Below are 16,788 nucleotides of genomic sequence, written 5' to 3'. Positions count from 1 at the left end.
TAAAACATTCCAATGTTCTCAAAATCTTTATTTTTAACATACAAAAAAATTAATTAAATGAATAAAAAATAAATTGACTAGTAATAAATAAATAAAATAATTATAATGATAATAAGGCAGATACAAACGACTGAAAAAAAACACAGGAAAACTAAAAATTTCTGTATTCACAGTTCTTTAACCTTTAACTTTCTAAACAAATAAAATATTGAACATGAATTGTCCTAAACATGGCTTCTCTTGCCTACTTCTCGCTGTTAGAGACCTGGCAGCGCTTCTTATCATAAAGTCGAGCCACGTTTGGCTCGAGGGAGGAGGCAGTGGAGACTCTGAGTAGGGCTTGAAGATGCTCATCAGTAAGTCTGGACCTGTACTTGGACTTATTGAAGTTCAAGGTGGAGAAGAGCTTCTCACATAAGTATGTGCTCCTAAAAAGACACATGGTCCGCTTGAACATTCAGGAAAGTTCAGGGAAGCTGGGGGTTAACTCTCTCAAAAATTGCCCAAGCTTGTCTGCTTCTCCATTCTCATCCCTGAACTTGGCTTTGAGTGCAGAGTTGCACTGTAGGTCACAGAGCTCCATTTGGAACACAGGAGGGGCATCTTGCACATCAAAAGAGAATGGGTCCGCAAAAATTTGAAATGTGGCTTTGTGAGTCTGGAAGTCTGCAAATCTGTGATTAAATTCCCTCTGTAGCTCCAAAATGGTGGTTTGTTCCATGGTTGTTCAGCGGTTTGTTCAGCTCCACACACACACACAAGTTTCTTCATATCAATCATGCGGGCCGCACTAACAATCTTTCATATCAAGGCGGGCTGCAAAATATTCTTTTGGGGGCCGCAGTTGGCCCGCGGGCCGCGAGTTTGAGACCCCTGCTTTACATATGAGGCACGCCTTAGTATAAGGAGTAGGGCTGTCTTTAGACAAAAATCAAGGCTTTTGGGTGTGCCATATACACCGGAAAATACGGGATTTAGTTTCCTCAAATATAAAGGGAAATTAAAGTAAAAACACTCGTGGACACTTTTTTTTCCTCTTTCTCACTTTGCACTGGACTTTAATACCACTGGGAACTGTTGTGAATTGTGGTGGTAAAAGAATGCATCAAATATCAAACACGTTGTTGTATATAATTCAGCTCAGTCATGTGTTTTCATATCAAATTAAGATTTAATAACAGTTAACTTTCTGAAGCTGTCTCCATTGGGTTTTAATATAAAATTCTTCACAGGTCAGTGTGGCAAAAAAGATGTCAACTGTTATTTAAGCACGTTTCCATTCTGGGCAAAAGTGGGTGATGTACGGATATGCAGAATTCAGCAATCAGATGATAATATACAATTTACAAAAAATAAATACAAAACTGTGGCTTATTATTCCGGACCGGGTGCAACCCACCAACTGCTTTCCAAATGACACTGACCTTCATATCTAAAACGTGTTTATTTCACAAAAGATAAATAAACAAATGACAACAAAACAAATCTATAAATGTAACATGTACAAATGAAAGCCTTTTCATTTTTTTGTCCTCCAGGTTATTTACCCATCCTAGTTTTCAGTGGAAACTGTTATGAGGTTGTTGTCGGCCTAAAGTGGTACTAGAAGAACGCAAAATGGGCAATGAAGGAACACAGTCTGTGAGAAAACGGAGCACCGACCTTCATGCGTACAAAAGCATGCGTGCGTCACAGTGTCGCCACAAAAATCACTGACAACAAAATAAACATGAAACAAAAACAAAGCCATCATATCAAGTCCAAACAATGTCAATCACTGTAAACTAGACTGGTCAAAGCCGTGTCAGCCTTTGTTCCACATCCTTGCTCCGTGTACTAGAACACTGTCTTCACGAGAAAGACGATTCAGTGCACTATTTGAACAACTTGGGTAAAAGAACTGTTTTTATAAATAAAATGTTTTCCCTCCCATTGCTGTATGACATTTCCACACACAAGTTGGAAAAGTAAAAGTCAAAAATGAGGCAAAACTGTGCAGTAGTTGACAATGACGGCATTGAGTACTCGATGAAAAATGCAACTGGTTAATATTGTATCTAATGCTGCACCAGCAGTACCAGAAGCGCACCTGTGTCAAATAGTGCACAGTTACTATTACATTACTAGTAGTCATCCAGTAGTTGGGGGGGGGGGGTGAACTACCACCAGATATCGATTATGTGAGTGCGCTGAATTCCCCTCGTAGTATAGAGTGTACTTGTACAGATTGATATCAAGGCTATTGAATAAATGATCAAAAGGCTTTCTCTAGGCTTTGTTACTCGATAGTTGTAGACATGTTCAGGGTTTAAGAGGGAACAAAAAAAGTTGGACTGAGTAGAGGTACTAGTTCCGCGCGAATGTTCATTAGTAAAGCAGTTAGAAAGTAGTAGCTCAAACAGCTTTCCAGAAGAAGAATATATAAGCACAGCCTTCAGAACACTTGGGTTGAAGTGGTTACTCGTGCATGACGCCTACTTACAATTTGGGAATTGCAGTTCTTCACAAGGAAGGGTTTCTTTGTGTCTTAGAACGTCAAAGGTGTCACTAGTAGCGGAAAATATCTTCATATCATTCAACTTGTGTGCTGATTAGCCTTATTTGTGAGGGCAAAGAGTGTATTACTGCCTTTGAAGAATTTTGAAAACAATGCTTAAAAACAATTTCTGCACAGTAGTAGGCCACACTACTCTGAGCCAAAACAACTATTGGGTATTTTTGTGCTACTAGTCCATTCCAGGAGGTTACTAGTGCATGCGATGCCCACTAGCCTAGTTGGGCTTAGTAGTGCTACTAGTGCAGTACAGTAGTTTATGAGGAAGGGTTCCATTTCATTTCGGAAGGTCAAAACTGACACCTGCTTGTCATTCTACTAGTGGGCTGAAATGTTTTACTAGCGAGGTTGAAGTATTTACAAGTACGTGGAATGTAAGCTGGACATGAAATAAAAGCTCAAACGGCTTTCCAATGACTTGGTTATTCTATTGGTGTACTAGTCATTGTGACAAGTTCAGGGTCCCAAAAAGTTAGATCTCCTTTACTTTGCCCAATAGCACATTGCCATTGGTGTGGCTGTGCTGGTGGTGGTTGTTTTGGTCGGCGTTGCCATTGTGCTGGTGAGTTCCGTGGGTGCCATTGGCTAATGGGGTTGCCGGGGGGGTCCGCTCGCGCCCGCTTTTGTGTCGGGTGACGGGGAGCCGTTGGCCTCGGATGTAGGCTTGCAGCCAGAAATTGGAGAAGAGCATGAAGAAGAGCACGCCGTACATCCAGATCAGGTGGATCCACAGGGGGACCTGGTAGTCGCATTTCTCCATGAAGTAGTATTGGCTGATATGGATCGACACCACGATGAACTGTGTCTGCGTGAAACAATAAAACTAATTGTACAGATTGCCTTGTGAAATTATGGAATTTAATGGTTTAATCTTCATAGAGCTGATTTGATTACATCTCATCCTCTTGTATTGCTTTTACAGTGATACCTCAGCTTACGAACGCTTTAGCTCACAAACTTTTCACCTTACGAACATTCAATTGGCGGGAATATAATCTTAGCATACAAACTAATTTTTCGTGGATGAACCAAACCACACAGCGCCACGGTGGCTGGCGGACTAGTTTTCCACACCCCCTTTTAGTGCAGACGTGGTTTGCTATCAAGTGGAGTACTTTTGCTATTATGGGACCGAAAAATATCCCACCACAGGCTAGTGTTAAGCTTTAGAGGACACAAAAGAAAATTACGGTCGAGCAGAAAAAGGAGATCATCGAAAAACATGAACGAGGTGTGCGTTTGTGTGACTTAGCGTCCCAGTACCAGTATGCTAAGTCGACCATTGCTACGTGTGGCTAAGGGTGTTTCTGTGTTGTCTAAGCAACGATCTCAGGTAATAGAAGAGGTTGAAAAACGTTTTTAGGATTTGGATTAATGAAAAGCAGCTAGCAGGGGACAGTGAGTGAGGGTATTATCGCCGAGAAAGCACGTCAACTTCACTCGTATATCATCAAGAGGCAACTATAGCAACGACCATCACAAAGGTAAATAAAACGACTTTATTATACAATATAGTTTATTTCTTTAATTACAATCCAATCGCACGTTTATTATACATGAAATAAGGTATTTTTGTGTAGTTTAAAGGCTTATTTAGTAGGAAATTGTGTTTTATGGCAACCTGGGAACGGATTATTCTAATTTTTAAGGATTTCTTGTGGGAAATAAATGTTTGGCAGACAAACTTTTCGCCTGACGCACACTTTCTGGGGACCAATTAAGTTTGTGAGCTGAGGCATCATTGTGCTGTACTTCCATTAGTGTTGCCATATTCAAGTCAGCCGAGATTCATTAAAATAAATCTATATAAAGTCCAAATAATGTCATGTACCGGTATGTTTTTTTGAATTAACCCTTTCAGGGAGGGCGGTTATAACCATGGACATGTTATCATGTCATCAGGTTACAGGGTGGATGAAAGGTTTAAAATACAGAATTTACCTTAAATTAATACATTAACTGATAAAAGTGTGTATATTTTCTTATTCATATACATCGTGTCATTCCAAAGCCAGGGTAAATTCTTCCAAGAAATGACCCTATAAACGTGAAGGAAAACCTACCAGCTGGATGGCGGTCATGTACTTCTTCCACCACAAGAACCTCTGGAAGCGTGGCCCGGCCGCCGCGAGTCCGTAGTACGTGTACATGATGACGTGAACGGTGGCGTTAACCATGGCATGGAAAGAGCCCATCCCCCCGGCTGAGATGGTGGAAAATATCGATCATCTTTGAGAAGGTGGTGCCGACGCTAAGGTATGTGGTGACGAGTGGGAGTCGGTCCTTACCAGGAGTTAGCATGATGCCCCACCACCAAGACCAGGGCATAACCGAGTGATGGAACACGTGGAGAAACGTGATTTGATTTTGTTTCTTCCTCAACACAAAGAATACCTGAAACAACATCGACTGTGAGTAAGTTTTGCGCAGCAGAAATAATAATAATAATAAATAACAAACGACAAACAACATTGACCGAAACAAATGCTCACCGTGTCGAGGAGTTCAATGAACTTGGAAAAGAAAAAGAGCCAAGCCACTCGCACCATCTGAGTGAAGGAAAGGGAACAGTTTTTGACACGGACATGTATTGAATACTGTTCGTTGAATGCAGTTAATGAACTATGTGTGCTTGTCTCCGAAAAATACTGCTGATTAATCCATCCGTCCATTTTCCGTACCGCTTATTCCTCATTAGGGTCGCGGGGGTTGCTGGAGCCTATCTCAGCTGTCTTCGGGCACGAGGCAGGGGACACCCCGAATTGGTTGCCAGCCAATCGCAGGGCACACAAAGACAAACAACAGACACTCTCACACTCACACATAGGGACAATTTGGAGTCTTCAATCTGCCTGCCATGCACGTTTTTGGAGTGTGGGAGGAAACCGGAGGACCCGGAGAAAACCCACGCGGGTCCGGGGAAAACGTGCAAACTCCACACAGGGAGGACGGACCGGGACGCGAACCGGCGACCTCTGCACTGTGAAGCCGGTGTGCTAACCACTCGACTACCGGGCCGCCCTGCTGATTAATCTTGCTGCCAATTTGCTCATATTTTCACATCTGCTTATTTCAACAGTGAACGATGTTAAAGTACATTTGACTGATTCTGAATGGTCTATAGAGCTAACATCCGACTTACGACCGGGTTCCGTTCCGACAAAACGGTCGTAAGTCAAACGGTCGTAAATCGAAATGCATTCAAAATGGCCGACATGAGGTTTATACGACAGAATAGTATAAGATATCAATTTGTTGTTTTTAAGCAACAAGTTTCCTAAGTTTTCTATTGAATACTATCATATACCAAACTGCCGACAGTTCAATTAGAAATCTTAGAACTTTTAGTGTCATTTTATATTTTGTATTATCGATTTTTATTACTGGGTCGTTCTGCTGACCCAAATAAGCACGGCTTGCCACGCATGCGCGCTGTTGAAAAATCGCTCTCCCTGCTCACGGAGAAGCCAGAAGAGGTCGCCCAACACACACGCTCGCGAAGCAAAAAAGTCTCAGAGGCGGTGGTGCCGCGGGCCCGACGCGCCGTTCTCGTCGCACCGATCCCGCGCGCCCGAGCGCCGACGGCCGACCCGCCTCGGCTTTCGCCTCGGTGTTGGTGGACAATCGCCACCCCCCCCCCCCCCCCCCCCCCGCCGGTGCCATCACGCCCTGGCTGGCCAAAATTGTCGTACGCGTTTGTGAAGAAACAGTTATTTTGTATCCTCATCTTGTAAATCAAGATAAATGAGGCATGCTGAATGTTGAGCGGATCTGGCAACGCACCCACAACGCTACATGTGATCCTTTGATAGCGACAAAATAAATAGTTCTTATACAATGCTGAGAGAAGCGGTTGCTCTCTGTGCTTACTTGTTCAATTTAAACAAATAGGACCATCTCAAGTCTTTATTCTACCAAATGTATCGCAAACACGCTGCAGATCTCAACAGCGTTGCCAGGCTGCCACTGTAGCGGTCCCAGCCGTAGAATCAAATAAATAAATAAATAAATACATTCTGGCGGTCCGTAAGTACTGGTGGTTGTAACTCGCACCGGTCGTAACTCGCACGTTAGCTGTGTTGGTGTTAAAGGAATTATTCATTTGCATGGTGTTCACAAAACCTTCATAGAATTTGTTTCATGGTGTCTTCGCTGTACACTCTGGTGTAGTGCACTTTTCCCCCTGTGCCTTTCAAGGTACCATTATTAATTTACGTTTTTTTGAGGCGGTCATTGAACGCCTCTCAATCGAGTTAACAGTAAGTAATTGAGAAAGCACGTGTCGATATTTGGGAGTTTTAAAGAGTTAATTAAGTGGATGTGTAGGAGACAACACTGATGTTTTTTTGGGCTGTGAGCTGCAACAATCTATTTACTGGTTTAACCCGCAGATGCACGTATGCACGTCTCGCTTGTGAGGAGCATTCAACACAACGTAGCTGCTCCACAAAGTGCAACTGTTCAAACACAGCTGTGACAATTCAATTACATTGGAAGAGCTGCTCAACTGCATTTCACTGACGAATTGCCGTTGGACAATGTCGCATTCCTCTGAAAGGGTTTTGCTTTGTTGTACACTTTCAAATCAAACTTACAAGTAATTTAATAATGCTCCATTAGCAAATTTGTTGGTGTTATTGACATTTTGTATAAGCCAAATAACAAGAATACATATTTTTGTAACGCAAAAAAAGCATTTATGGTAGATCCAATAATGCAAAGATTGATTTTTTTATGTTTTCAGCAAAAATAACAATCATTTCTTTTTAGGCATCTATGCTTCAGTGACCCCTGCTTTTGGTAAGTTGTTCTTGGCATTTAAACAAAGTATTTGTCAATTTTCTATCAATTTCAAAACTATCTTGGGAGGGAGGGGTAAAACTATGACAAGCAGCGACTGTAAAATGTTTTATTTAGCAGTTTGTGCCTTTGAAGTAATCAGATCCAAGGTGAATTTTTACTATTTTTTAAAACTAATTTTAAATCATTCACTGCCATCCACGAATGTATTTGGGAATTGAAAATATAATGTAGAGCACCATTCCCGAATTTGTTCGGGTTTTGTTTTTTCTTGCTTGGTTGCCGATAAGGCGCTGGCCATGGCCTCTGGCAATGTTTTTTTTCTTTTCCACAAGAGGGGAGCATTTCTATGTTTTCCATGTTAGTGCTTTCTTCCAGCTTCAGTTGTTATTAAAGCGCTATATAAACCAATATGTATGTACTGCATTATATTGGACAGCCGCCCCCATTTCAGGCTCAGATAACTCCAGACCCATATCATTTAGGAATTAACTCTTTTTTTCTAATGAAAGAAGAGAGTTCAAGGTTTCTTACGCTGAATCAAATGTTTATGTAGTCCTAAAACTCAATATTCTGTGGGTCGTGGAATTCAAGTAACAATGACAAAAACCCTGGCACTGGAGTGGACGCATTTTTGCACATGTCTAGCAGTGAATGAGTTAATCCCTCATATTCAATTCATGTAAAAAAATAGCTAAATAAATACCATACATTTCCTTTCATAAAATAAATATTTGATATCTTACCCGAAGTGCCTGAGGGCTGCTGGAGGGATCAATCAGATCACATCTCCACGTGAATGTGGTGCCCCATCCGGACATCATGAACTGGGGGGCGGGGGAAGAGACACATCCACAATGAATTCGAATCAACTCAACCAAATTTTATAGCGCATTCCCCGTACCTCGTACACGATGAAAGCGTTGAAGGCGACCATGCCGAAGTTGTAGACCACCATGACCGCGTTGAGGTGAAAGGGCTTGCGGTTAGCCATCAAGCGAGGGCCCAAGTAGATGGAAAAGACGACATAGCTCACCAGGAGTACCGTCATCTTGAAGGGACAGTGAACCAAGGGGTAACCTTTGACCCTGGCATCTGGAAACCACACGTGGACAAATTTCGTGAGCATGACAAAAACAAAAAATTACAGTGCTATCCGCAGATATCGGTGGCCGAAGCCAACTGGCTTAGTAAATATTTTTTTTTAAAGAAAAAGAGGATTCAACCTTCCTACTCTTAGTTCAACTAAAATAGTAAGTGAGGGCAAAGAAATGTGTTTCTACCTTTTTTTATGAGGCAATTTTCACTTGCTCACATATCGCAGGACTATTTTGCACCTATGAAAAGTTAGTTTTGGTTGTTAAAAATGTCTCTTGCACACAATTCTTTAGAAATGATGTACAGTGAAATCTTCTCCGTTGTTTGATCAATGATAATCATGCAATATGTTGGCGTTTATCCCAAACCCAAAAGGATTGAAAGCTAGCCGATCAATTTATGTTGACCAATAGCTCATACTTTTGAGGTACAGACGCTCCCCTAGTTACGAACATTCGAGTTACGAATGACGGAACATATGAACATTTTTGCGGGTATTTCAAAAAATGTACGGACAAAGATGCTGTAACTCAGATTTTGTATTGCGTGCCTTTTTCCCAGTAGTACTTCTTTCCGCCGCTAATACTGACATGAGGCGCTGTGAGAGCTCGCCCAGCTTCCACCCCGCATCCGGCTTCCTCTGCCCAGTTCGTCGCAGTTCCCGAGTGTGTAAACGTATCTGCAGCGTGCTAAGACATTTTTATTGTTGAATATCTCAAAAACTGGTCTTTTATCAAAGAAAATGCCAGAGAAGACATACATTAGCCGTGACGAGAAGACAATGCCCGGAGCCGCTGCTAGTTTACCGGGCAGCTAACCTTTGAGCCCTCTCCCCCTTATATGGATGTCAAACATCAAGGTACAAACCAATACAGGTTACTTATACGAGCCTTAAATATATGTATATAAACATTAAACATACTTATATTAGCCTTAAACATACATTCCTTACAAAATATAGCACTGAAGCAACTTACAAACAAATTCATCTTACAAACGACCGTTCGGAACGTATCTCGTTCGTAAGGTGGGGATAGTTCTGAAGAGGAAAGCATACATGTTTGCAATCGGTTAAATTATCGATTATTCTGTGCCATTATGAGGCAAATGTCTCACCGAAAAAGAGGCACAAAATGGCGACCTCCTGTGGCCACCTCCGTTTCCACAGGATGATAAATTGCTTATATAGAGCTTGGACGCCCTCTTCTGGCGGCTTTTGTGTGCAACACGAGGTCCCCAGACCAAACAAGTACAGCAAAATCCATTGACGTGATGGAAGGACCGCTACAATGCGTCTTTTTTCAGTCAGGGGGCGTTCCATTCGTGACGTCACGTACGGACTTGTCACCAAGTCAAAAACAAGACTTAAAATGTAAACTATAGCTATATGCGGTGGAATCTTATTAAAATACGCTCAGTAGAAGTCATTTGAAGCCATTTTACAAATTATGGACACAACTTGTCCGGAGACGTCGGTTGTCCTTTAAACATACTTATATAATCCTGAAACATACATTCCATAGAAAATAGAGCACTAAAGCAACTTACGAATGATTTCACCTTACGAACGACCATTCGGAACGCATCTCGTTCGTGAGTTGGGGAGCATCTGTACTTGGTGACATACAGATCAAATTTCCTCCAATCAGATGTTAGTAATTTCAGTAAACTGTGGTTTATTTTCTTTTAAATGTCAATCTACTTGATGTATGAAATTCTTAATAAAACTGCCTTGCCCAGTAGGTACAATGGTGACCATGGCTCTCCCTTTGTCCGAAAATACATTGACCCTCGTTTATTGTCAAAGACAGGATCCAGATTCACTTGCACTAAGTGAAAATTATGAATAAAGAAGGATCATTTAAATAAAACCTCCATATATGCTTTAAACTATTAAAACACACCTATTCCTACACAGCAGCACTTTGAAACCATAATCACATCTCGGCTGTATTACTATAATGCGGTTGACTTTTGAGTCAGCCAGCCTCCATATCACCTCTTAACTTGAAGACAAGAGAAAGCTCACACATTTATTCAATCCTGCCTTCATGGCCTGCCTCTGCCCTTTAAAAGTAATTTTGGGGTTCTACTGAATGTCTATCCGACAGGTTTTGCCGGGTTCCTCCCAAAACTCGACAGTGTGCTTAGGCGTGAATAGAATGAGGTAGCGTTGACGTTGCGTTTGTTGGCTTTTTTTCATCCGAGAGCGTCATCGCAGGTGGAGCGTAAACTCACCGCATTTGGACAGCAGGTCATCGTAGAATTCCAAAATATTGGATAGAGCTTCTAGCAGCATGGTGACTGCTCCCCTCTTGACCTAAAACAAGACGTGATACGCAGAGAATTGTGTTCAGTGTTATTTTAAATCAAGGCCAATGTTGGTTCTGGCCGGGCGATGTCAGGTCAACATCAAAAAAGGATGAATGTCAGACTCTACTTATATTTAGATACAAATGATACAAATTCTAATACATATTTATTCAAGTTAAGTTTTTATTTTGAGATATTTGAGCTCAATCATCACTGACTCGTTTGGATACATTTTAAAATTGAAAAGCGTTAGCTGTAAATTTTGCTTCACTTGTTACAGTATATCAATGACAATTATCAAGCATCTGCAACTAGCAAAAGTGTATTTATATTCAATCTAATAGTTTTCATTTTTTTCAATTAGCGTAAATGTATCATCTTTAATACCACACATTTTGACATTGATAGCGATCGATATCACTATTAACATGGTCTTGATAATTATATTGATCCACCCGCCCAAAATGTAGTCACATACTGTATTTGCTTACCTTGAAATAATAGCCATGTTTAGTTCAACATAAAAGCTATTATTAGCTTGGACAGAATGACGACGGTATATTATTTATTGGTAGGAAACCCCATTAGGTAAACACGAAAAGTCTCATATCAACTCGATTTGAAGTAAGCCATTCATGTGGAAATACGTCGTCAGTGGAGAACAATGAAATACTCCCCGACTGACTAACAGAGCGAGTCAGACGGGTGAGGCGAAGCTCTTGGCCCGCATGGAGCCGACTGACAGTGGTTTATCAGGGCGTGCAAATGCCAAATGAACACCGGGGGAAAGTTTGGGAAGTGTTGTACACATCCTTGTACTCGAGATCTATTTTGGAAAATAACTAAATGTGAAGGATACCTTTTTCCTTCCGGTTATACGGGAAATTCAAAGCTACATAGTGGCTGTCATACTTTGCCATAATATCAATCAGCGATGGAGAGACTTCCCCCCCCCCCTCGGGCTGCGTACAACAGAATGGGAGGACAAGGGTCACATCGGCATTTACGAAAAGCAGTTCAATGGATTGAAGATGAACACGTGCTGTAAAAGAATACATTAAAAGGAGGGGATTTTCAATTCATTTACATACAAAGAACCATTCACATGTTTAAACTTTTCAAATGTCATTTTTCATGTGTTTCCATTATCTTGACATTCAATTAAAAAATGTAAATAGACAAAATCTTTCAACATTCAACTTCGATGCCTTGTATATGTGGAACAATAAAAAAAGTTTGATGAATTTTCAAGTTAAAAATGTTTTAAGTACTTCTTGTGGAAATGTCCTTTAATGTCTAATCATTGCTTTAATATAATTTCCCTCAAATTTATGAATAGTTGACAATTATTCAACAATTAAAAAAAATTAAGAAATGAGATTTTCACAAAAAATACACATTTTGGGGTACAATAAAATGTTCCGATTGATATTTTTTTACAAAATGAAAATATAGACTGTATTTAAATTGTTTAATATAAAACACCAACCATCTTTTAAACATTTAACTAAAATGGTTAAATGTATTGCACAATTCCTTTCTCAAAATTTAAAAGACATTTTAACAAACTTTCATACAATTTGGTATTGCTTTTAAAAACATATAAAACAAGTATCATAGAATGTAGCTTAAAACACACTTTAACGTTTGACTTTGCATAAGTCCCTGCATTGTGTTTAATATTTTATAATGTGTACTGTTTTTATGCCACTGATATATTCAACTGTCTTTGCTTTTGTATGTCTGATTTTTACTCCATGTGGGGTATTTTGTAAGCAACCATGATTGTTTGTAAAGTGCTTTACAAATAAAGTTGTTTTGAGGTGAGGCCATTTTCAATGTATCCTCTCACTCTCTGATAAAGTCCACATTCAAAAACAACTCTGGGCATCACTGACATAAAGTTCTTACTCCAACCAAACACAAACTTACAATACGTGCCTCGTCAATGCATCTTCCCCGATTTGCCCTCGGTTGAGTACAAGTTAGTGAAAAAAAGTGTGTACAAAGGTGTTGCAAGTTGAATCATATCCAGGTCTTGACTCACCTGCGGAATCCTCAGCGCTTGCTACCGGAACAGCCAGGGCGGGCGCTCAGGCAATCAAACCCCAAAACCGGTCAGTGAGGAGGAGCGGGTGGAAGCCAGCCAAACCGCAGCGACACTTTCCGGCTCCAGATCCACGACCCGCCGAGTCTCGGTCGTACAATATTCCAAACAGACACTTGAAGTGGGCTTTGGGTCGAGCTGGGGAGGACTCCAGTTGCGCCGGAATCAGGTCAGCAATAGGACGGGAGGTCATTCACTCTACTCCATTTAAAGCCCTTCTGAAAGTAGTAGGGTGCATGCAAGTTTCAGAACCACACCCTGATTCATTGGGATGCTCCGCCTACCTGTCCTCAATCAGCTTGCTTGTGATTGGTCGACTTCATCAATGGGCCAGTGGGAGGGGCTCTCGGGATTTAAAGAGGCCAAGGCCCGCTAAAGCGAAGAAAAGGCCCATTGTTACATGTACATCTACATGAGAAACAAGTTTGTTCGTTTTGCCTGTAAATGTTGCCTTCAAGCGCAAATTCAAGTGTCAAATTAGGGTTTCAAGACCGGTTCAAGGTTTCAAATTAGGGATATGAAGGATTTAAGACAGTTTTAGAGTTTCAAATGATGCATTACATTTTAAAGCAGGGTTTAAGGTTCCTCAGTTAGGGTTGAAGATAGGGCTTTGGGTAAACAGGGGCATGGTTTTCAAAATGTTTTTTTTATTAGACTGCGTAAAGGTTTTAAGGATATTTTACAGTTTCAAGATAGGTGGATTATCAAAGTCAAAGTAAAAGTATGTTTTCTAATGAAAGTTTTTACACTGGGTTAGGTGTTCCAGCCAGGTTTATAGTTTCAAAAGAGGGTTAGCTATCCATTTCGGGTTTCAAGACAGTATCGGGTTAGATTTACTTATTATGTTTAAAGTAAGTTAAAAATGTAATTGGGTGTCTGAGACCAGTTAGGGGTTTTTAAATAAGCATTTAAAAACTAGATTAGGGTGTCAAAGTAGGGTCTCAAAAATGTTAGCGGTTAGCATTCGGGTTAGTTTTTCAAATTATGATTTCAAACCAGGCAAAGTGTTTCCAACAAGGTTTAGGTCTTCAAATGACAGTTTTTAGAAAATGTTTGTAGCATGGCTTTGGGTTTCAAATTATTGTTAGCTTAGGGTATAAAATATGGTTAGGGTTCCAAGACAAGTTTATGAGTATGAAATATTGGAGGATGGAATTAGGGTCCCAGTTTGAGGTTAGTGTGTCAAGGGGATGGAATTCAATTTCGGCACTGAAGTCTGTCGTAACATTTAAAAAAGGGAATGAGTTTTAAAAGTAAGGCTTTAAATCATAGAGAAGCAAAGAATTTCAACAGATTTCAGGTGTCATTAGCCAAAAAAAAAAATGTTGCTGAATGTAAAGTTGTGACCGCTCCTGCAGTCAGGGCAAAGGTGATGCTTTTCAGGTCTCCGTCATGAACTGACACACAAACACACTATACACACATGTGGTACACACATGGTACAGTACACATGTCAGTGTTTTGTCCCTCCATCGTCCTACCCGGTGACAAGTTTCCCCCCACCCCTCCACCTGCCCTGGTCCAACCAGTTCCCCGAGACGAGATGCCCCCTTACTCCACCCTCACCCGCCCTGCACGTTAGAAGCTGTGGCCTCCCCAAAAGAAGAAAAAAAAAACACCAGACACGAATGGAATCTGAGCACGCGAGTGCAAGAGTGAGGGTGTGTTACTGTTTATATTCTTTGACACAAGCGCACATGCAGGCCTTGAGCCAAAATAACTCAATTGTGCACAAAAGTGCAAGTCATCATATTGCTAATTGAACTGGAGAATGTCATACAACCAACAACAAAAAAGAGCATTTTAGACCTACTTCAAAAAAGCTTGTACCCTGAATTATATGTTCTTTTTTTAAGCAGCACACAAATCTTTTGTTCTCTGTTAATGTACGTGCTTGTTAATGTGCTCTCCTCTTAACGTTGTTTTTTCGGGTACGACAATAAATAATTCTTGGGTCATTTTGACCCATGGCGTATTCGACTATGTTAAAAAGTCACAAATATTACACTGCATAGTTCATTATTACATGCTGGCGCGTGTGGCTGCCGCTGCTCACCCGCAGGAAAAAACTATCCTGTGGTTGTAAAGTGTCCTTGAGAGTTTTGAAAGGTGCTTATAAATGTAATGTATTTTTATTATTATTAATAATTCCATCTCCAACCATAAGGATAAGTTGCTATCTTATTTATTTTAACCAAAAAGATGAATTTTATAACTGCTTGAAAGTATCTTTGCAACATTACAAAACCTGGCACACACAATGTAGAACTTTGAAAACAAATGTTCACAAGCATTTGCCTTTTGTACAGCCACCCCCACTTTTAATGCAGATAACTCTACAAATAAGTAAGCTCGAAATAAACTTTTTTTTCTAATGAAAGAAGAGAGTCTAAGGTTTCTTACGCCCGCATTGAATGTTTATATACCTCAATATTCTGTGGGTCCTGCAATTTGAGTGAAAATGACCCAAAAAAACTGGCACTAGAGTGCACACGTATTTGCACATTGTCTGGCAGTGAATGAATTAAATTGAATTAAATGCGACCGTTTGACCAGCAACATAATTTGCGAATTATATTACTTGAGTCAAATGTCAGCCGAATTGAGTGAAATCACTCAAATTCAATCAAAGATCACACATGTATTAATGGACATTGTTTATCCCGTTGAGAGTTCATATTCATTAAGATTTAATGATTTAATTGCCTAGCATGTAATTCATTCCAGACTCCAGTCGAGCGGCAGCATAGCATTGTATTTAATTTTTTTTCTTGGCTGTGCTTTATGTTTGTGGGTACTTATATTCAATGAAACTCAACTGCTTCTTATGTAAATGAACCTGGTTTCAACATTGGGGGAGCACAACAAAGTCACTCCCCAAGAGGAAGGGAGAGAGAAGGGCTGGATTTCAAACCTGCAGATGGCAACAACGACAATAACATGTCTGATTACATTTGGACTTTAAATATGGATGAATCTAAAACCAGGTTAAATGTGCTGGGTTTCAATTTGACGTCCACATTTCATGTCCAAATATGTTATTTTCTTCTATGGGCCCTTGACATGGGCCCTTGACATTTTTAAGTATGCCACATTAGATACTAACAACCTATTTTGTGTGCAAAAGTAAAAGTGGTGTCACATGTTGATTAGTTTTTTTTGTATGCAGTTGTACATTTCAGTCTTCTGACATTTTCTTTTGTGCATAGAATACTTTATCTTTTGACCCTCCCACACCCACCCATTTCAATTTTACTGCTGTAGATTGCAAATTTCCCCATTGTGGGACTATTAAAGGTTTTCTCATTCTGATTTATTTTACCAAACTTTCCTGGGGTGAGAAATGGCCGCTTTGAACCAAAATTGCTGATGTTCATTCAGTTGTTGGTGAGAGTCCTTGAAATTATTTCAGGGGTCCTCTTATGATAGATATGTAAAATCAATTTTGTGTCCTTCGATGAAATTGGTTTCCGCATGACGTTTTTTCACCATTTTTTTTCTTTTTGCTACTTGAGGAAAGCAGAGTCAGCGGATTTTCTTCCACTTTGTTAATTTAACAAGCTATGTGTTCCTCGTGGACCTGTAACACGTGTCAACGAAGTAGGGTACGACAAAACATCATCATATTCCTTGTCAGCCTCAATTTTTAACAGAATTAGCAAAGAATTCTAAAGGCTTACCACTCGTCCTCAATTAACCAATCACGGCATTCTGGCTGCTTGACTTGCAAAAACTTATGAATGGAGCTTGTTAAAACAAATGTGAATTCACTGCCCACTTTGTGAAAGAAGAAATGCCTAACATGGCGTCACATTGAGCTCATAAGTTCCCATCAGACTGACACGGACATCATTGGAATCCTTGTTTGGGTGGACCAAAAACAACATTGAGTATTTGCTTTGGAAGGTTTCGAACT

General features: G+C 40.3%; 1 protein-coding gene across 1 annotated transcript; it reads right to left on the bottom strand.

Annotated features, from left to right (window-relative positions):
- Positions 1–1,153: 1,153 nt before the first annotated feature.
- Positions 1,154–13,106, bottom strand: elovl1a (ELOVL fatty acid elongase 1a). Its single transcript, XM_089008390.1, has 8 exons — positions 12,813–13,106; positions 10,691–10,772; positions 8,259–8,449; positions 8,101–8,181; positions 5,047–5,103; positions 4,843–4,948; positions 4,618–4,757; positions 1,154–3,359 (listed from the first exon to the last, which is right to left on the bottom strand). The coding sequence occupies exons 2-8, from the start codon at positions 10,749–10,751 to the stop codon at positions 3,027–3,029; spliced, it is 969 nt and encodes a 322-aa protein (XP_088864516.1). The 5' UTR covers positions 10,752–10,772; positions 12,813–13,106; the 3' UTR covers positions 1,154–3,026.
- Between the last annotated feature and the right edge of the window lie 3,682 nt (positions 13,107–16,788).

This window comes from Hippocampus bargibanti, linkage group LG11, assembly GCF_051943395.1.
Source record: "Hippocampus bargibanti isolate YZ-2025 linkage group LG11, ASM5194339v1, whole genome shotgun sequence".
Classification (NCBI taxonomy): domain Eukaryota; kingdom Metazoa; phylum Chordata; class Actinopteri; order Syngnathiformes; family Syngnathidae; genus Hippocampus; species Hippocampus bargibanti.
The sequence above is the reverse complement of the archived record's forward strand: the minus strand, read 5'-3'. Positions and strand labels throughout refer to the sequence as shown.